The sequence below is a fragment of the Salvelinus sp. IW2-2015 genome, linkage group LG6.1 (assembly GCF_002910315.2).
Source record: "Salvelinus sp. IW2-2015 linkage group LG6.1, ASM291031v2, whole genome shotgun sequence".
Lineage (NCBI taxonomy): Eukaryota > Metazoa > Chordata > Actinopteri > Salmoniformes > Salmonidae > Salvelinus > Salvelinus sp. IW2-2015.
The window spans coordinates 16,836,496-16,857,104 of record NC_036845.1 but is presented as its reverse complement, the minus strand read 5'-3'; the positions used below and the strand labels follow the sequence as shown (position 1 = coordinate 16,857,104).

At 40.9% G+C, this 20,609-nt stretch overlaps 2 protein-coding genes and 1 pseudogene across 7 annotated transcripts in view; 2 read left to right on the top strand and 1 right to left on the bottom strand.

Moving 5' to 3' along the window:
- Positions 1 to 340: 340 nt before the first annotated feature.
- LOC111965221 (zinc finger protein 391-like) lies at positions 341 to 2,161 on the top strand (annotated as a pseudogene).
- A 1,921-nt stretch (positions 2,162 to 4,082) lies between these two features.
- Positions 4,083 to 13,196, top strand: LOC111965220 (prenylated Rab acceptor protein 1). Of its 6 annotated transcripts, none has more exons than XM_023989271.2 (7): positions 4,083 to 4,188; positions 4,769 to 4,863; positions 5,357 to 5,380; positions 5,502 to 5,747; positions 5,975 to 6,072; positions 10,481 to 10,582; positions 12,039 to 13,196. In XM_023989271.2, the coding sequence occupies exons 2-7, from the start codon at positions 4,790 to 4,792 to the stop codon at positions 12,128 to 12,130; spliced, it is 636 nt and encodes a 211-aa protein (XP_023845039.1). In that variant the 5' UTR covers positions 4,083 to 4,188; positions 4,769 to 4,789; the 3' UTR covers positions 12,131 to 13,196. The 6 variants fall into 6 exon arrangements, with proteins under 6 accessions (XP_023845039.1, XP_023845035.1, XP_023845037.1 ...); XM_023989267.2 differs by having other exon boundaries at positions 4,089 to 4,188; positions 4,713 to 4,863; XM_023989269.2 differs by having other exon boundaries at positions 4,089 to 4,188; positions 4,705 to 4,863; positions 5,535 to 5,747.
- Positions 13,197 to 15,977: 2,781 nt separating this feature from the next.
- LOC111965219 (sodium/potassium-transporting ATPase subunit alpha-3-like) overlaps positions 15,978 to 20,609 on the bottom strand; it is a 26,678-nt gene continuing 22,046 nt past the window's right edge. The window contains 6 exon segments of the mRNA XM_070444040.1: positions 15,978 to 16,401; positions 16,556 to 16,647; positions 19,118 to 19,219; positions 19,510 to 19,640; positions 19,893 to 20,038; positions 20,384 to 20,507. Coding sequence (XP_070300141.1) covers positions 16,373 to 16,401; positions 16,556 to 16,647; positions 19,118 to 19,219; positions 19,510 to 19,640; positions 19,893 to 20,038; positions 20,384 to 20,507 — 624 coding nt within the window. The 3' untranslated portion in view covers positions 15,978 to 16,372.

The following is a 20,609-nucleotide window of genomic DNA, read 5'->3' as shown; positions in this document are numbered from 1 at the left end:
AGGTAGGCCTAACTTTTTAATGCATCATGCTCAGATTCATAATGATGTCTCACATTTAATTATTTGCAAACAAGACACACTGAATTGGCATTGGAGAAATGTGATAAGATGAACACAATGGCCTATCTCTCTGTCCATTCTTAGCCTGTAATTTCGGTAGTTTGTGTGGTATTAACAAATATTGAGATTCGGACCATTTTGAGACTTGCTTGTGACTCGAACAATAGTGACTTGGTCCCACCCGGCGTCCACTCCACTCCTGTAGGTAGCGACATTGCAGAATGCGTTAAGCCGTGGTGCACTACGCACTACGCATGCTTTTGGCACAGCAGATAAATATCTATCATTGATGAACGGAGTTGTTGTCAAAGAAGAGCGTTGTCACTGATTGTTAGCCAGCTAGCACTAGCATTCTGTAAAAATGTCTAAAATACAGATGYTGAGAGTGTTTCTCAACCAGCGGTTAACTGTGGCTGCTGAGGAGATATTTGGGGCAGTTGAAAAAACGATAGCGGAGTACCAGGAAGAGGTTTCCCGTTCGAAAGAGGAGAACGACCGTCTACAGAATATTCTTGACATCGTTATTAAACCTGAGATAAAGTTACAAAGAGCAGGTTTGTGCCATTTATTATTGAACCTACATGTCATACACATTGACAACGTTAGTTGTTTCATTTYGAGAGTCAGTGTCCACAAAAGTAACATTGTGTCTAGACATTCTTGAAGAAGCAACGCGCATGCTCRCCCTCAGGATTCCTCCCGTTCCAGCTATTATTTCCCTGTTGCCACATAGCCTAATTGTTTTTTGCCCGTTTTAGTTTTTTTATTGATGTACTATAATTCAGTCAATATTTGATGGATTTGTATATCCAAAAGCGTCGAGTATGTTACTCCATTATGCAGCTGTTAAATTTACCAGAACTGTATTTTTGACCTTTTATCAATTTTGACGTCAGTTGTATTGTAACATTAGCAGACATCTCCCCCTCCAGACCTCCAGCAGCTCACTGTATTGGAAGAGGAGGTTCACCCTGAGCAGCAGCCCTGTGAGCAGGATTGGAGCCCTAGTCTTGGACAGGAGGACAGCGAGCCCATACGGATAAAAAAKGAGCAGGAGGAACTCAAAAAGCAACTTCAGTGGCTGGAGTCTGACACCAGAGAGTTCATATTTGATCCTTTCTGTGTAAGTGATTATGATCAGGACCCAACTCAGTCCTTGCAAATCCAAAGTGAGGAAAATRGGGAGAGAGACTCTCAACCAAACATTGTAACTGGACAGATAAAAACAGAATCTGATGGAGAGGACTACAGAATATCAGAACCAACCTGTTCTTCAGCTCAGAGTAAAAATAGTGAACTAGTCAATGGGATGGAAAGCAAAGGAGCGCAGTCTGTTTTAAAGTCACACAAACCAAAGAGCACAAGAAAACTAAAAAGAAAACAATCTTATATCAGTGCAAATGGCATGAAATGTACTCCATGTTCTTGTAAGGTTTGTGGGAGGTCTTTTCGGTACAARCGTCCCTTTTTTAATCATGTGCAAAGTCATGCACATATAGAGGATAAAGAACATCCCTGTGGTGTGTGTGGAAAGCACCTAGATTCTAAAGAGAGTATGAAAGATCACCTCCAAACTCACGTCGTAGCTGAGCCTGAGTTTTGTCATGTTTGTGGTAAAACGTTCACCACGAAGCTTAGGCTGAAAAAGCACATGMGGGTTCACACAGGAGAGAAACCATACCGCTGCGATGATTGTGGCAGGTGTTTCAGCGATGCCGCCAATTTGATCGGACACAAAAGGACTCACACCGGTGAGAAACCATATTGCTGCCAGGAATGTGGCCAAGGATTCACTCAAAGTGGACATCTGGTTTTGCACAGGAGAAGACATACTGGGGAGAAGCCATATCTCTGTTCTGTTTGTGGCAAAAGTTTCAGCACCAGATCAAATTATACAGGACACATGAGAGTTCACACAGGGGAGAAACCATACAGYTGCCATGTTTGTAGMAAATGTTTCAGCAATACTGCGAATCTGAGTGCGCACAGGAGGATTCATACAGGGGAGAAACCATATTGTTGTGATTATTGTGGCAAAGGATTTGCTCAGAATGGAAATCTTAAAATGCACATGAAGACACACAGGAAATAAATCTTATAGGTTAATTGCTGTGTTTGTGAGAAATATCTCAGCACTGACACCCACCCAACTTGMGAATCCAAACAGGAGAGAAATACATTTAAGTCATTTAGCAGACGCTCTTATCCAGAGCGACTTACAAATTGGAAAGTTCATACATATTCATCCTGGTCCCCCCATGGGGAATGAACCCACAACCCTGGCGTTGCAAGTGCCATGCTCTACCAACTGAGCCACACGGGACCAAATACATCTCTTTCGTGACTGTGGCAAAGCCTTTGCACAGTGGAAATTTGGCAAGGCATAATGAGAATGCACAAAATGTATAAAATATCAGAATTCAGCATGCACAACCACATTTCAACAGTTTGTTTACACTGGMGAGAACGGTGATCTGGCTCATCTGACGATGCTTATGAGGTTTCACACACAGTTGTGAGAGACTATACAAGTGTCCAAAAGAAAATGCTTTATCACAAGTGTATTAMCTAGGCTTCAAACAAGTGAAATGGAGGAAAAATTGTAGGCCTACATGCAATCCCTGCTGCAAGTGCTTCAAGTAGACTCASTAGGAAGGCACATTCACAACAGGGAGAAAACATGGCAGGGCCTTCGGGGAAAGGGCATCAGACAGTGGATTGAGAGGCATATTCTCACTTCCACCAGTAAGAGGAGGTGGGGTCTAGTACATACCCACAAGAACCTGGCTCTTGGATCAACAAGATATGACTGAACTAGCTTGAACTTACAGAACATTGTTAGAAGTCCACATAAACATTGCACATCAGATTGCAGAGCAGTAGGAGTCCCTGCTCATTAGTATGACACRGGACACACATTTGAGCTGCTGTCCTGTATCTTGAATTTTTTTTGTTGCATTTTTTGTCTTGAAAGAAAAATGCCTTTTTAATGATGTTGTCTTACTTTTCAAAGTATTTGTTACTTCATGCCTTTCATACCAAAACTATTGTCATACCTCTTGAGTTTGATGTCAATTTGCTCGCAAAGAAAATAAATGCTTGTCTATTTCATTGTATATCTATTGACAGGTATAAATAATTAGTATGCTATGTTCCAGGTGAACTATTAAATGTGCATGGGCTACCATCTGAAATGTGTGCTTCTTATTTCAACCAGAAACTTAAATATAATAAAACATCAAAATGTATGATCATTTTTACATCATACATTTTCCAGACATCCAGAAAGTGGCACAGAATAAATATCAGATATGCAGTAATGGGAAATTATTTGGGAAATTCTTTCCCTGTATTTGATTTACTGTTGATACGTAATAAACATAATTGTGTGGGGAGACACAGACAGATGCATTTCCTTGGGTAACCTATCTATATTTAATTAAGTCGCTTTGCGCCTGTTAGTACAAAATGATCTATTGTAACTAACTATATTGATTATACTATGTTTTACCTGGTTAACTGCCAGTATCAAATGTCTGCCAGTGTTGAATGTTATGGTTAAAGTTTGACGCAAGACTGGATTTGAGGACACACTGATAATGTATCTTTGACACTGTGTGATTATGTAGCAGCTGATGTGACTTCCTACAAGCCTCTGGCTGGTGTTTACAGAACATTCAGTGCTGTGTCATTAATATATAAGGACCGTTAGACATTTTATATGCTTCTGTTCTGTAGGTGTTTCCTGTAGTGCTGTATTAAACCGGATTGATTTTGATTTGACTTCATCAACGACTGCTCTCCTTTTTGTTCACCTGGACATTCCTGTTACATAATGTTCATTGATAACTCTTAATTCATAAATAGCTACTCCAGTTAAATGGATAATATTTTTCCAGTAATAAATGAATAAAAAGACATGGTCTTGATCAAGTTTACATTTAAAAGTATTCTATCCTATTTTTGACTTTTAATTTGAAATTCATAAACTTTTTTTTTTACCGGAAGTTAAATTTCAATCCCGTTCAATTTCGTCCCACGGCACATCCGCTGAGCAACAGTACAGCAGAAGTACATTTTTGTGTTTTTTTGTATTTCTGAGCACAGCAGTAAACATTTTCAACTACTGTGAGTATGCCTTCAAAAATATGATTTATGTAACTATTTTATATGTAGCAAAAGCTATTCGTTTTCATATGCAATGATAGAATAGTGGCTAAACGTAGCAATAATTGACATGAAGGAATGGTGATGTGGCTGTTGTTAAAGGCTTCTTCGACAGGAATCGTTATTTAGTATTAAAAAAAATGTAAAAAAGGGARATATTCAAGGTTTCGAGTAATGACAGTAAAAAACGTGTGTGTTAGCTAGTTTCTGTGATTCGGTTATTTATATTCTAACTAACGTTAGCTAGCTAAACGATGTGGCAATTGAACTGTCTGTGGGCAAGCCCAKCAATGATGACAAACATTTTCCTTTCCATAACCCCAGACTCTCCCTACAGTCTCTAGGTTTTTCACTGTACATTATTCATTGGTTACAACAATTGAAAGCGTAGTTTTGCATTGTGTGAGAGGATTTGTTATCACTTGTGAAACAGTGCCATTAACCCTTTTATGTCTATTTTCTGTCACTGCCATCTAGTATTTTAGCCTACATCTTTCCCACATCGGCATCAGTTACTCTAATGAAATCTGGTGTCCCAAAGGGTGAGAACTGCCTTGTAGACATGGACTCCAAGGCAGGGGATCTCTTCAGTGCTGAGCCAGCCGACGCTGCTGGATCCGGAGGTGTCATGGGAAAGTGTGTGCTGTTGTTTTTCCAGCTCTGTCTCTATCTGTTAGTTAATCTGTCTAGTACATGGCTTGCCAATCCTGTTCCTGGAGAGCTACCCCCCTGCATGTTTTTGCTCAAACCCCAGTTGTAACTAACCTGATTCAGCTTGTCAACCAGCTAAATATTAGAATCAGGTGAGCTAGATTAGGGTTGGAGTGAACCTACAGGACGGCTCTCCAGGAACAGGTTTGGAGAGCCCTGCTCTGGTGCCAGCGGTCTGTAAACCTCGTCCTGGAGAGCTACAGGGTGTGCAGGCTTTTGTTCCAGCCCAGCACTAACACACCTGAATCAATTTGATGAGTTGTAGCACAATGCATCTCTCTGGGATCATGGTTGGTGAYGGGTTCCGGTCCAAATACATTTTATTTACTGTCCTCATGTGTAGTCATTCTTCTGTGGCTATTATTGTGTCTGTAGGACAATTGTGATCTGAATTTGTCTCATATTTTTCTTAATCTAGCCTACCACTAAAGGAACTAGATGGGTCAGTTTGTCCTTTCCTTGTATTATTCCTGGCTATGATGTGTTGTTGTTCATTCTATCCACCATCAGCCTCTTGAATTGATGCTATAAAATTATTCCATCTCCCTATACCTCCTGTTTAGTTTACCACCCTGGCTTTCTGCCTTGCCTCACAGGCTGTGGCTGCCCAAAGGCCTCTCGGCCACTGTGGCCAAGGAGTGGTTTGATCGTCGCCGCGCGTCAATCCGTCCCTGGGCTGGCTTCGTGGATCATAGGAAGTTCACCAAGCCCCGCAACTTTGGTGAACTGTGCCAGAGGGTGGTGCGCAACTTTGACACCTACAACAGCAACTACATCTTCATCTTCCTCGGCCTTATCCTCTACTGCATGTAAGAGCTGCGGGACAGGAGTTTAAGGACACTGTGGTATTCAGTGAATATAAAAACACAGTAATTACATATTGCATCTAGACAGACTGCTGCCAGCAGCCTATTTTATTTTCAAAATCTGAGTGGTTCGAATAGGCCGAGATCTATGCAGGATTGAGTTTATTGAGAATCTGTGATTATCAAAGAATAACTCTTTCCCTTTTCCAATCTCCCCCTTGTTACCTCAGTATCAGCTCTCCCATGCTGTTGATTGCTTTGGCAGTGTTTGTTGGTGCCTTCTACATCATCCACCTCAAGTCCCTGGAGTCCAAACTGGTCGTCTTTGGTGAGTAAAGCAGTCATGATCTGTGAGATGATTGATATGGAGCAATTTCAGTGCCAACAGAGATTGTATTTGAATTCCATAATTTTGCATTTGTATTAGGATATTGAGTTTGAATGTAATATTTTTGAATATGTAATGCACAAATGTAATAATTGAATTCTTGTATTTCATGATTTGACACAGAWTTGAATGAATATTGCATTGTTTTATTTAATTGAACCTTCAAATTCAATATTTATATATTCAATTTCAATGTGGCAGATATTGCATTCATTGTCTATGTATCTAGTTTACAAACTATCAAGTTGATCAAAGTTTCATATATTCAACTTCTTAGATGCATTCAGATTCAGTTTTCAAATTCAGTTGTCTAAATTCAGATTCAAAACCAGAGACCAACATCCTGGTACTTTGCCAGCCAGGAAAGGTAGAGGAAAGAATCAAATGCTCTCTGTGGTAACGGAAGCTTCTGGCGGTTTCTGAAGCCAATGTGGCATGTTGAATTGATTTTCTTCCTATGAATTTGGTTCTAGCATATGAACCGTTTTAGCTGTAACCTATTATGACCCCATTCCTGAAAGGTTAGGCTCTCTGAAACATGGACGTGCCTTCTGTTTCCCTCTATGATGCCGTGTGCAGGACACGTTAGAAGGGAATGTCACAAAAATTTGACCCCCATAAGAATATAGTTGAATAGCCTGGTTAAAGCCCTTCCAAGGAAAGCTTTTCCACTCCCTATTTAATCTTGCTGTTGTGACTGACTGGGTTCGAACCAGGCCTCCTGCATGTAACACGACTGTTAGCTAAAAGCCCATAGGAAGCTATCATGTCTTCAAGTCTCCAGCAAGGTTACTCATCAAAAGAGCCTAGTTCATCGAACCACCCAGTTTACATTGAACCCCACTTTGACCTCATACTGAGAGATCACAGCACCAATATACAGTGCATTTGGAAAGTATTCAGACCCCTCGACCTTTTCCACATTTTGTTACATTACAGCCTTATTCTAAAATGGTAGAATTCCCACCCCCCCCCCCCCCCCCATCTACACACAATACCCCAAAATGACAAAGCGAAAACAGGTTTTTAGACATTTTTGCTAATTTATTCAAAATAAGCCAGAGACTTTATTTACATAAGTATTCAGACACTTTGCTATGAGACTAAATTGAGCTCAGGTGCATCCTGTTTCCATTTATAATCCTTGATGTTTTTAAAATTGATTGGAGTCCACCTGTGGTGAATTCAATTGATTGGACATGATTTGGAAAGGCACACACCGGTCTCTATAAGGTCCCACAGTTGACAATGCATGTCAGAGGAAAAAAACAAGCCATGAGGTCGAAGGCACAGATCTGGGGAAGGGTACCACAAAACTTCTGCAGCATTGAAGGTCCCCAAGAACACAGTGGCCTCTCACATTCTTAAATGGAAGAAGTTTGGAGCCACCAAGACTCTTCCTAGAGCTGGCAGCCCAGCCAAACTGAGCTATCGGGGGAGAAGGGCCTTGACCAGGGAGGTGACCAAGAACCCGATGGTCACTATGACAGAGCTCCAGAGTTCAACGACCCTAAGCACACAGCCAAGAAAATGCCGGAAAGGCTTCGGGACAAGTCTCTGAATGTCCTTGAGTGACCCGGCCAGGGCCCGGACTTGAACCCGATCGAACATCTCTGGAGAGAATGTATCTGCAGATGAGAATGGGAGAAACTCCAAGCTTGTAGCAAGAAGACTCGAGACTGTAATCACTGCCAAAGGTGCTTCAACAGAGTACTGAGTAAAGGGTCTGAATTCTTATTTCAGTTTTTATTTTTTATGAAAACAGTTTTTGCTTTGTCATTTTGGGGTATTGTGTGTAGATTGATCAGGAACATAAAACAATATTTCAGAATAAGGCTATAACGTAACAAAATGTGTAAAAAGTCAAAGGGTCTGAATACTTTCTGAATGCATTGTAACTGGGTTCAAAATCAGGCCTACTGCGCAACAACAACACGTTCAGTGGCAAACAGAAGCAKATAGATCTGTGCAGCCTATTTAATGAGAGTGCAACAGAGGTGGTTTGGTGATCCATGCATGTGATGCGCAACCTTGTCTGAGACCTGAAGACGTGCTTGTTTGACTGATGGGGTTCTAACCCAGGTCTCCTGTGTGCCAGACAATGCAACTCTCAGACAACTCTCGACTCGTTTCGTTCATTTGAGTCACACAGGACCGGCACATTTAGTTTGTTGAGCTGTGTATGTTTTGGTTATACAAAGYCATGTCCATCATAACATTCAATTTGCGCATGTTAGAGTGCCACTATTAGCTAAAATATATGATAATCTATTTTCAGTAAAAATGTAATTAAATGTATTGTCAGCCTGTTGTCATGCAAAAGACTGCCGGTCTCAATGTAACTGACCGTTAATGGACAGAAACATGTTGAGCATCTCCAGGCCTCCATGCATACAAGCCGCTGAGGTGCGCCTTTGGAACATCTACATTTTAAAGTCAAATAAATCTATTTTAATATACACCCTCACAATAAATCCATGATTTATTTCAGTCAGGTCTTAAGAAACAATATAACAGGTTTCTTCTTCTGAACAGAATATGAGTTGGTCTACTGTATGTCATCTGGCCATGCTCCATGCCATAGAAAGAAGAATATAGTTGAACTTAGCTGAATAAAATAGACAGGCTATTTTTCCCATTCCGGAGCGAGTGCGTGAACCTTTGAAAAAGGTCCTATACGCGCTATGTTTAGAGTTATTTGGCAACTTTAGTTGTGACCGATACAAACCTTGGAATGTCTTAGAAATCAAAACGCATATGGGCTGCATGATGCGACTACAGGCTATTGATGTTTCGAGAAAGTCGCAAAGAAGGCTTGTGCTCTGTTCCTTGCCTTAGGCTGCACAGCTGTTCTCTCATCAAGCGATCATATTTTCACCCATCAGTCTATTCTCGATTTAATCTTGTCTTTACTAATATTTAACATTTAGATTTAGAATGGCACATTTATCAAATGGGTAGGGGCAAAAAAACATGTAATATGTATACACTCGAATAGCGAATGGAGGCTGCGCGCTTTTCAGACGGTCCGTTTTTCAATGATGCCTGGTAGGCTTCTTCGGTTTTATAGCGGAGCTGTGCTTAATAGGAACTGCTGAGAAATATATATAAGAACAGCTTTTACRCGTCAACCACTGTTTTGAGAAGCATGCTCTCCTTGCGCAACAGATGATGTTCCTCCCGAACTCTGTGTGTCATGGGCTCTCCAACCTTGTTACTGCAGCTACCCAGTGCTTAATTTGGGAAACCAAGTGGAATCTGTTTGGGAACATCGGTAATAACATGTTTTCGCAATGAAACCTATATTTCACTAAACTATTGACAGCTCCTCTAAACGCTCAATAAATAAAGGAGAGAGAGGAGGAGACGGAAACGCATGGTGGTGAGATATTMTGTAGCTAAAGGTAATGTTTTATGAATAAATTCCTATTACTAGGCTATTCAAAATCCAATACAAATTCACTATAATTGCAGTCTACCTGTATGCCGCCCTGCACAGTCAATGAACCAACATCATCGCCTAGGGCTATACGTTCTCTCCCAGACTCATGGATAAAACATTTGGAGCGTAGCATAAGGTAACCAGTCCATCCAGTATGCATACTATTACAGTCCACACTCAAAGGCTAGACCAATTATGTACCAAAGGCATCTTAAATCAGTTTTGTTTTATGTTTTTCAGCCATGTGTAACATGCGGTAGGCTATGTATTGTATAAGGCACAATCATAATTGTAATTTAAAAAAATTATTTCTATTTTTACGGGTTTGGGCTCATAAGCCTATGCATAAGCTCTAATATGCATATGGGTGTTTTGAATKAATTATCACTTTAGAAAGCGCTGTCCATTTTGTTGTGTTTGTCTTTGAAACATCCACAACGACCATCTTTTACACTCAGTTTCAACCTGCTGTTKAACTTTTTTCCCCCATAGGTCCATGTTCCAGAGTCGAAGCTTTCAGGAATAGGATCATAATAGCTTATAGCCAAAATGGTTCAAACGCTAGTGCCAAATTCATAGGAAGGAAATAAATTCAACATGCCACAATGGCTTCTGTTTACCACAGAGATATACAGACAATGAATGCAATATCTACCATATTGAAACTTAATATTTAAATATTGAATTTCAATATTCAATTAAATTGAAACATAATTTTAAAACCGAATGCAATGTTTATTCAATTCAGTTTAAAATAAACAAATTACAACTTGAAAAATCTCAAATTCAAATTCAGTATCCTAATACAAATTCAACATTTATGGAATTTAAATATAATTTCTGTTGGCACTGAAATCAATCCATCATTTGGGTGTAGGGTGACTAGTGATTTTATTTTGCCCACAGGAAAAGAGGTGACCGGACCTCACCAATTGAGTCTGGCTGGGGCGGTCTCTTTCCCTGTGTTCTGGTTGGCTGGTGCAGGAGCTGCAGTGTTTTGGGTCCTGGGTAAGTTACAACCCCATCTCACTCTTTACTGTACACATCAAACCTGGAATAACTGTAGACCTTAGTTCTAGATATGCAGTATGGAATGTATTTCAAATGAATCTTTCTTTGAAGGAGACAAATTATTAGGGATGTAACATTCACGGATTTGCATGGAAGCCCAAACCGATCCAAATGTAGCTTACACCAGTAACAAAATCAATCCACTTTACGAATTGCAGAGTCACTCACATGTTTTGCTCATATTACAAACTTTTTACCTATTGAAGGTACCTCATATTTTGTGACAAAGGACACATCCTCTCCTTCATTGTCGGACTAAGCATGTAACTGTTTTGACAGCAGTGGAGGCTGCTGAGGGGAGGACGGCTCATAATAATGGCTGCAACGGAGCAAATGGAATGGCATCAAACACATGGACACCACGTGTTTGATGTATTTGATACCATTCCGCTCCAGTCGTCACCATGAACCCGTCCTCCCCAATTAAGGTGCCACCAACCTCCTGTGGTTGACAGTCATTGATTTACAAGTAATTTTGCATGCCAACAAGCCCAAGAATTATCAGTAGCCTAGTCAAACTGCGCACCGTGCCCAGCTTTGTTTGCTGACCAACGGGAGGTAGGCGGCCTGTCCCTGATCTTGCTCATCTGCGGGCATCTTCAGTATTCAAATGCTAAAATGGCTTGCACGATATTAGGCTTTATATCAGTTGCGTGACAACCTCTGTAAGTTGCTAGATTGTTATCTTTGCGCTGTTGAAAATTGTGTTTTGCCGGAATAAAAGTAAGCTACCGGAGACGCAACTTTACCTTTAACTTTACCTGCTGAACGGAGCTTACAACAGATTTGACTTTGATTGTTCACGTTCACCATCAGCAATAGTTTCGGTAGTTGTGTTTTAAACGGTCAGTGTATATGGTCATTTTTTTTTTTTTTACATTATATAGGGTAAAGTTGATCATTTCATCACGAGGAATCACTTTTGCGAGGCACACGGCAGAGAAAAGAAGCTCACTTAATAACTTCCAAACGGTCAAAACCATTCGACTTTGAGATGGGGGTGATATCCAAAGTTGTGCGTATACACTGAGTATACAAAACATTAGGAACAGCTGCTCTCTCCATGACTTGGACTGATCAGGGGAATCCAGGTGAAGGCTATGATACCTCATTCGTTAAATCCACTTCAATCAGCGTAGATAGGTTAAAGAAGGATTTTTGAGCCTTGAGACAATTGAGGCATGGATATTACTTTTTACGACACCAATAGGATTTGCGTCCTTTAATCCCCGCCATGAAAATTGTCAAATGATAGCGATATAGTGCTAAGATTAACCGTTGTGTTTGGTTTCTCAAAATGGAGCCCTAAATGTATGACCTAGGCTTTTACTCTCCTTTTCCCCCAGCCTCTCCTATCTCTTCCWTTTGATTGACTGTCTCTCATCTCACTCAGGTGCGACGATGTTYGTGATTGGCTCTCACGCTGCCTTCCGAGAGCTGGAGGGAGGATCGGAAATGGAGGAGCTCTTCATGGAGCCTGTGTGAAGGCATAGCGATAGTGGAATCTTTATATCTGTGCCATTCTAGCATCTGTGACAGCATTGGCAGCGCCATTGAGGCTACAACCCATAGGGAATCCCCACATGGGTGACTACTTTAAAATGGCAGAAGCATGTTGGAAGGCCTCAATGGTGCTGCCCATGCTAAAGCAGCCTTTTGGCCACTAGAGGCCTCTATCTTTCTCTGTGTGAACCCTCAACACTCACCTTTGACCTTTCATAATATAACACAGAATGCACCTTCTCTTGCCTCTGAAGTGATTTGCTGTTACTGACCCTCTACAACTCTTTAAAACCATAATAATACTAAATTTAGACAAATATATGGATTGACTGTCATACACATAGAGTGACTGAGATGTTCATATACCTCAGCACATACTTCATACTGTATGTCTTTTCCAAATGTGACTGATACTTCTCATTTGTGTTTAATACACCTTTCTTCCTGTGGAGTATCAGTGTCAGCCCTTTGTTTAATGCCTCTGTACCTTCTGTTTAATGTTACCTTGTGGATATCTAATAATACAAAATGTCACTCGGTCAACTCAAGACCTGACATGTTACAAAGAGCTTTAACATCGCCACAGTAATAATTCAGATWGTTTTTTTTATCCTATATAGCTGATGTTGAGTAAGTCCGCAGTGAGCACATGAAAAACCGCATGAGGCAAGTGGTATCAAATCGCCAACGCTTCTCTGACTGGGGAAGAAGTGCCATTTGCAGCTTTACAATGTATTTATCCAACTAGAAGTAATGGTTCTTTTGGACATATTGCATTTACTTTAAAGCAATGCTTAGTGGATATTCCAGATACCTAATGGTGATTTAAGCATTATGTTTAAATCATACTTTTAGGTGTATGCAGGCATGTGGTGCAGTGTTGTTGGGTAACTTTTCATATTTTATTAGCTCTTCTTTATGACTTTGACATTTTAAAAGTCAATATAATTTTTTTTAAATATATTTCATACATGTCACGCTATCTTTATGCTATTTTTTTGTATTTTTAATGTCAATTGGGAAGTGSATTAAACTATCCTACCTGTAAGATATTGTGTTGCGTCCTATTGTGAGTGTGTTTGTGTGAGGACTCAAGTCCAAGCATGAATTCTAAAATATTTGGGTCCCTTTTGCACATATTTATTTGTGGTGATTTAAAACATTACATTAAAGGGTATTAAAGGTTGTGTGTATATTCTGTATATACAGTATATGTGCCAAAATTGCAATACTTTGTAGGCCCTTTTGTGTCCTGGATGTGCCGCCACACAATAGGATGTAGTTTCCCCTACTTTTCCCTTTCCGTGTCCTCCTCCCTGTCCTTCCCTCCCTTTGTGACACTTCAGATACCACAGTGCTCACCACCTCCCCTTTTCCCCCCTTTATACATGATCCCTGTCCACTGCTCATCAAGACAACCCCATGCACAGGTTGCCATGGAGATGACCTTGGAGGTTCATCCATCCACACACACACTTCACTCACTGGCGTACTGCACACTGCGGCAAAGCCGGGCGATCGATATTCTATTATGCGGAGGGGGAGATAGAGGAGCCACACTGCAGTGAGCTCACTGCATGGACATGTGGGAATTTAGGGGGAGGGCTGTGTGAGAGAGAGCGAGTGTCGGTGATGTAGAGTATCAACGCAGTTTATAYACCTTTTGTGAATAGCATTTACCATTACGCATACCTCGTCATCTCGATCAATGCTAAGCGTTTACTCACATTTCTCCCACCCTACYACAATCCCTGTTGTGGAAAGCTGCATCAGAAATGGCAACTACTGTATTCCCCGTAGTGCACTATATAGGGAATAGGATGCCATTACGGACAAACACTAAATGTGTGAGGAACAGAGGGAGGAGGAAGTGTGATTAAAACGGTAGGTGCAGGTACAGGCATAGGCTCTGTCATACCCCCATGACAGGTTTATTTGACCTACATTAATATCTATAGCAGATATTTGCCACTGAACACATCTATTTAGCCCAGATTAATCTTACTCCACGATTAAACATGTTTTGGGGAGAACGAAAGTGCTTTTTTAGTCCAGGATTAAGCTTAATCTCAGTCTGGGAAACTGGCCCATACTGTATCTGTACTCCTGTTACCAGTAGGTACCGAACACAAGGCAAGACTAACAAAGCTTCAGAAATGTAAAATGCTGATGACTTGATGATATTCTTTACTCGCAGAAAATTGTATAAATCTGTTTTACTAATGCGGAATATCAGTTGTCTGGGAAGATGGACTACTGCCTTTCTTCTGTTTTTAGGTTTTAACATCAAAGCCAACATATTTACTTGATTTGGTCGTTTGGTGCATTACCCTGGGCTCTTGCCAACTCACAGTCTTCTATCAGCTGTACATTTTGCAGTGTAACCTGATGTGATTCTGATCGTTAGATGGCATCCTAGCGCTCTGCCAAAATGTACCTCAACACTACAGATACAACACGTCAAACACTAGATACAGCAGATCTCGCTGGTCTAAAGAATCCCTTGTAAATCACTTATTCTCTTACAGATATTTCATCGTGTATACACAACCCCAACTGTTGTCCAGGTGAAGACAAAATATATCAATTACTGATCAGTTTTATCCTACAACATTTCACCAATTCAGGCCTACATTTAGCATTTAAGCCATATAGTATCAGACTGACATGAGAAAAGAGGGGGAAAGGAAGCTGAGTGTCAGTGTGGCGAGTGTGTGGCGAGTCGAAGGCAGGGAGAGAGAAAGACACACAGACAGTGCTAGGTTGTAATAAATGTTCGAGATGTTTTATTGGTGTTGGTTTCGTTTTCTTTCACATACACGTTCTACTACTGTTTTTTTGTTGTCTTCTGTAGTCTCAACCCCCTACAGCCCTCTGAGTAAGACCCAGCCTGAAGTGGCTGTTCCTCTGCTGGTCTCCAATGCAGACATTCACACAGAACTCAATACCTGGACTGTGTTACCTAGACTGGACCGGACTCCAGGAACATGGACTCATCATCTCACACCAAATAATCACACCACACTGCACCGGCACGTCAGAAGTGGTAGTAGGAATATGGACGCCATAGTTTCTGTCTCACATGTTTTAATAATAAAACACAACCTTGTCGTTGTTTTTTTGGGGGGTTAAATTTTTGCATCGGCTTTCTGAAAACCTGGCGAAAAAAAGATTGGAAACCACACAACAAAAAGGAAACAGAGTGATCTTTCCTCTTTTTCCATAACACGCTCAACAATGTCGCCGATGTTCTTTTTCATTGAATGTATATCTTGAGATGTTTTATTTTCAACATGTCATTTTTATTTCTTTAAATCGGTATAGAATTATATAGTTTTCCTAGAACACACAGAAAGATTTGAGTTGTATTTTCCAACTGGGGGTGTACTGTAGTATTTAACAAGGACAATGGTTCACACAGTGCACACAAACATAGACAAACAGGGAGTAGAGGGGAGAGGAGGGTGTGAGAGACAGAAGGGGGACTGGGGACGCCATGGCGGGGTGTGCTTTGTTATGCCTAAATGAGGGAAAGCAGCTCTCACACACCCCCCTCCCTTTATATAAATAAAAAAAACAAGTAAAACCATTGAACCCCCACCCCATATTATAAAAAAAACAACAACACTGTCGAAGAAAAAGGAAAACGGTCGGAGTGAGAAAGACATCCGCTCTTCCTCCTGGAGAAAGGAGAGGGCGAGAGGGGACGGCTCGATTGGTGTCAGCTGTGGGATCTCGCTCGTGATCTGTATGTCTGTGTGTGATCGGAGGACAAGCAAAGGGTCGCAGGAGGAGGAAGAGGGGGAGGAACAGAGGTGTGGAGATAGAGGGGGGGGGGAGAAAGGGAAGGGAGGAAGGAGTGGTATGGCCCTTTTCTTGCCGAGCGTCGACACTCCCTTTAGATCATAGCTCATTCAAATCTACATACACAATATGCAGCTGCCGTTTGGTAGATATATTGGTTTATGTACACAGCAGTGAGAGAACACATGCAAAGAGTATCATAGGAGATGGAGAGGAGGGGGGTGGGGGGGTTGATGTAGAAAGTCGTAAAGGTGCTTTGCTGTTTTTAATCTTTGGGGCAGTTGTGATGAAAATTGCTTTGAAGCGGTTGTTGTCTTTTACGGGGTGGGGCATCTGAAGATGTGTCTTGCCAGGGATGGAATGAAGGGGGGAGAAACAAATGGAAAATGTAGGGGTATGAGTAAAGACGGTTTCCATCGCTCAATAGTATGTCTCCCTTTCCACCCAACCTGTAGGAGGAGAGGGGAGGGGAAGAGAAAGAGAGGCGTTAGAGAGTTTTCTTGTTTTTGTGTCAGTTAAAGATTTGCGTGAAGTTTCAAATGCAAATCTCATGTTAGGATTTGGGCCTAAATGTTATACGTAGAGAAAGAGACAGCCATTTACCTCCTGGGTTCCTACGGATGAGCAGTTTTCGGATCTCATCATACACAAAAATGAGGACACTGTAGGGGACCGCACAGAACCACCAGCTGGGCCTGGAGGAAGGAAGGAAGGAGAGAGAGAAAGAGAGAGAGAGCAGAGGTTAATAAACACACAGCATGGCCGATAGAAGATCAATAAGAGGACCCCACAAGTTGTCAGTGTAGGTGTGTGTACGGTATGTGTGTATGTGTATGTCTATCTGTTTGGTTTGTGTAGGTGTATGTCTATCTGTTTGTGTAGGTGTATGTCTATCTGTTTGGTTTGTGTAGGTGTATGTCTATCTGTTTGTGTAGGTGTATGTCTATGTCTATCTGTTTGGTTTGTGTAGGTGTATGTCTATCTGTTTGTGTAGGTGTATGTCTATCTGTTTGTGTAGGGTGTATGTCTATGCTGTTTGTGTAGGTGTATGTCTATCTGTTTGTGTAGGTGTAGTCTATCTGTTTGTGTAGGTGCTATGTCTATCTGTTTGTGTATGTAGGTGTATGTCTATGTCTATCTTTTTTGTGTAGGTGTATGTCTATGTCTATCTGTTTGTGTAATGTATGTCTATCTGTTGTGTAGGTGTATGTCTTATGTCTATCTGTTTGTGTATGGGATGTCTATCGTGTTTGTGTAGGTGTATGTCTATGGTCTACTGTTTGTGTAGGTGTATGTCTATCTGTTTGTGTAGATGCATTGTCTATCTTCTGTTTGTGTAGATGTATGTCTATCTGTTTGTGTAGATGTATGTCTATCTGTTTGTGTAGGTGTATGTCTATGTCTATCTGTTTGTTGTAATGTATGGTCTATCTGTTTGTGTAGGTGTATGTCTAGTCTATCTGTTTTGTGTAGTGTATGTCTATGTCTATCTGTTTGTGTGTAGGTGTATGTCTATCTGTTTGTGTAGGTGTATGTCTTTGTCTATCTTTTGTGTAGTGTGTATGTCTATGTCTATCTGTTTGTGTTAGGTGTATGTCTATCTGTTTGTGTAGGTGTATTCTATGTCTATCTGTTTTGTAGGTTATGTCTATCTATCTGTTTGTGTAGGTGTATGTCTATCTGTTTGTGTAGGTATGTTATGTCTATCTTTTGTGTAGGTGTATGTCTATTCTGTTTGTGTAGGTGTATGTCTATCTGTTTGTGTGTGTATGTCTATGTCTATCTGTTTGTGTAGTGTATGTCTATCTGTTTGTGTAGGTGTATGTCTATTCTGTTGTGTAGGTGTATGTCTATCTGTTTGTGTAGGTGTTATGTCTATCTGTTTGTGTAGTGTATGTCTATGTCTATCTGTTTGTGTAGGTGTATGTCTATCTGTTTGTGTTAGGTGTATGGTCTATGTCTATATTTTGTGTAGGTGTATGTCTATCTGTTGTGTATGGTGTATGTCTATGTGATCTGTTTGTGTAGGTGTATGTCTATCTGTTTGTGTAGTGTATGTCTATCTGTTGTTGTAGATGTATGTCTATGTCTTTCTTGTTGTAGGTGTATGTCTATTCTGTTTGTGTAGGTGTATGTCTATCTGTTTGTGTATGTGTTGTCTATGTCGATTCTGTTTGTGGTAGGCTGTATGTCTTCTGTTTGTGTAGGTGTATGTCTATGTCTATCTGTTTTGTGTAGGTGTTATGTCTATCTGTTTGGAGGTGTATGTCTATCTGTTTGTTGAGATGTATGTCTATCTGTTTGGTTAGGTGTATGTCTATGTCTATCTGTTTGTGTAGGTGTATTGTTCTATCTGTTGTGTAGTGTATGTCTATGTCTATCTGTTTGTGTAGTGTAGCTATATGTGTGTAGATGCATGTCTATGTCTATCTGTTTGTGTAGATGTATGTTCTATCTTCTGTGTTTAATGCATCTAGTTATTTGTGTAGGTGTATGTCTATGTCTATCTGTTTTGTGTAGGTGTATGTCTATGTCTATCTGTTTTGTCTAAGATGTATGTCTATCTGTTTGTGTAGGTGCTATGCTATGTCTATCTGTTTGTGAGGTGATGTCTATCTTTTTGTGTAGGTTTTGTCTATGTTCTATCTGTTTGTGAGTGTATGTCTATCGTTTGTGTAGGTGTATGTCTATCTGTTTGTGTAGTGTATGTCTATGTCTATTCTGTTTGTGTTAGGTCTATGTCTATCTGTTTGTGTAGTGTATGTTATGTCATGTTTGTGTAGGTGTATGTCTATCTGTTTGTTGTAGGTTTATGTCTATGTCTATCTGTTTGTGTAGTGTATGTCTATCTGTTTGTGTAGGTGTATGTGTCTATCTGTTTGTGTAGGTGTATGTCTATGTCTATCTGTTTGTGTGTAGGTCTATGTCTATCTGTTTTGTGTAGGTGTAGTCTATGTCTATCTGTTTGTGTAGGTGTTATGTCTATCTGTTTGTGTAGGTGTATGTCTATCTGGTTGGAGGTGTATGTCTATGTCTATCTTTTTGTGTAGGTGTATGTCTATGTCTATCTGTTTGTGTAGGTGTATGTCTATCTGTTTGTGTAGGTGTATGTATACAGTATGTCTATGTGTATTTCTGTATATTTCTAGGGTTTACTCCACTCACTTTAGGGGGAACATCCTGAGTGCCACATCCATGCCTGGGGTGTAGGATAGGAAGGCAGCCAGAGCTGTCTCCTCAAACAGGCCAAAGATCAGGATCTTGTTCCTAAGAGRAGAGTAGTGCAGAGGAGAGACATGAGAATGAGAATAAATATAACAGGGTGAGAGAGACTAATATACATAGAGACCAAGCATACTGTATATTAACAAACAGACGGACAGACAGACAGACAGGAAAATAAATACAGAAACAGACAGACAGGCAGACAGACAGGAAAAGAGACACAGAAACAAGACAGGCTGACAGACAGAGACAGACAGGAAAAGAGAGACAGAAACAAGACAGGCAGACAGGAAAAGAAATACAGAAACAGACAGGCAGACAGACAGACTTACTTCATGCCCTGCTGGAAGACAGAGTTACGCCTGGTCTTGCAGACAATGACATCAGCCCACTGTACCACCACGATACTGACGAAGAAGGCTGTGTGACACGTGAACTCCACGATCTTCCTCTGTTCATATGTCTACACACAGCGAGGAGAAGGAGTGAGACACAGTATTTGAATCATAGAATGAAATAGAACGATAGAATGGACATTGGCATCCCGGCAGTGTACCTAAAAGGGCAGCCATCTTGGTCAGGGAATATTTATTTATAGAATCTGATCAAATATGGTGAAATAGTGTCAACAATGAATTTGCAGATATACTTGTAATATACTGTATTGCTATATTTTGAATACTTATTTTGGCTGGGAATTGTAGCGTGTACCTACCCATTGCTGGCCATAACTGTCTTCCAGGTCGTTGCAAGCGCGGTCGTCCCAGTTGAGCCTGATACCCACAAGAATTGAGGGTAGGAAGCCATTCTCAGCCAAGATCACAAAGTAGGAGAAGAAACCTCCCAGAGCCTGGATCATACCTTCACACACAGACACAGACACAAAGCGTTAACACATGTTCACTCTGGAAATGATGTTACCGGATCCCACAAGRAGAAGCCATTGACTTTGTCATATAGACCCGTGAACTATRATCCACTAGCCATAGATTTAGGATCTATAAGCATCGATGCACTCATCRGTCTGTCAGATTCTACCACAGGGTGGTCGAAGACTAATCAACCATACTGTCCACAGTGTAATGCTCAAGGACTTCATGGGGAAGTATTGACCATCGATCTGGCTGTGGGCTATAATAACATGTCCAGCTACATATGCACTGTCTTTATGGCCCCGACCAGGTAGAGGAGCTAATGGGGACCCACCGATTTGTCCGTAGGCGATGCTGATGAGCCTCTCGTTCACCAGCTTGTCCCTGGTGGGGTTCCTGGGCTGACGCTTCATGATGTCACTCTCGGCTGCCTCATAGGCCAGGGAGATGGCGGGCACCTGGGGGAGGGGGGGGTCACAGGTCACAGATGTGAGTTTGTATGAGAAACAAATACGACTAATAGTTTGATTGATTAGCGTTCATTGTGAATCTCTTGCGCG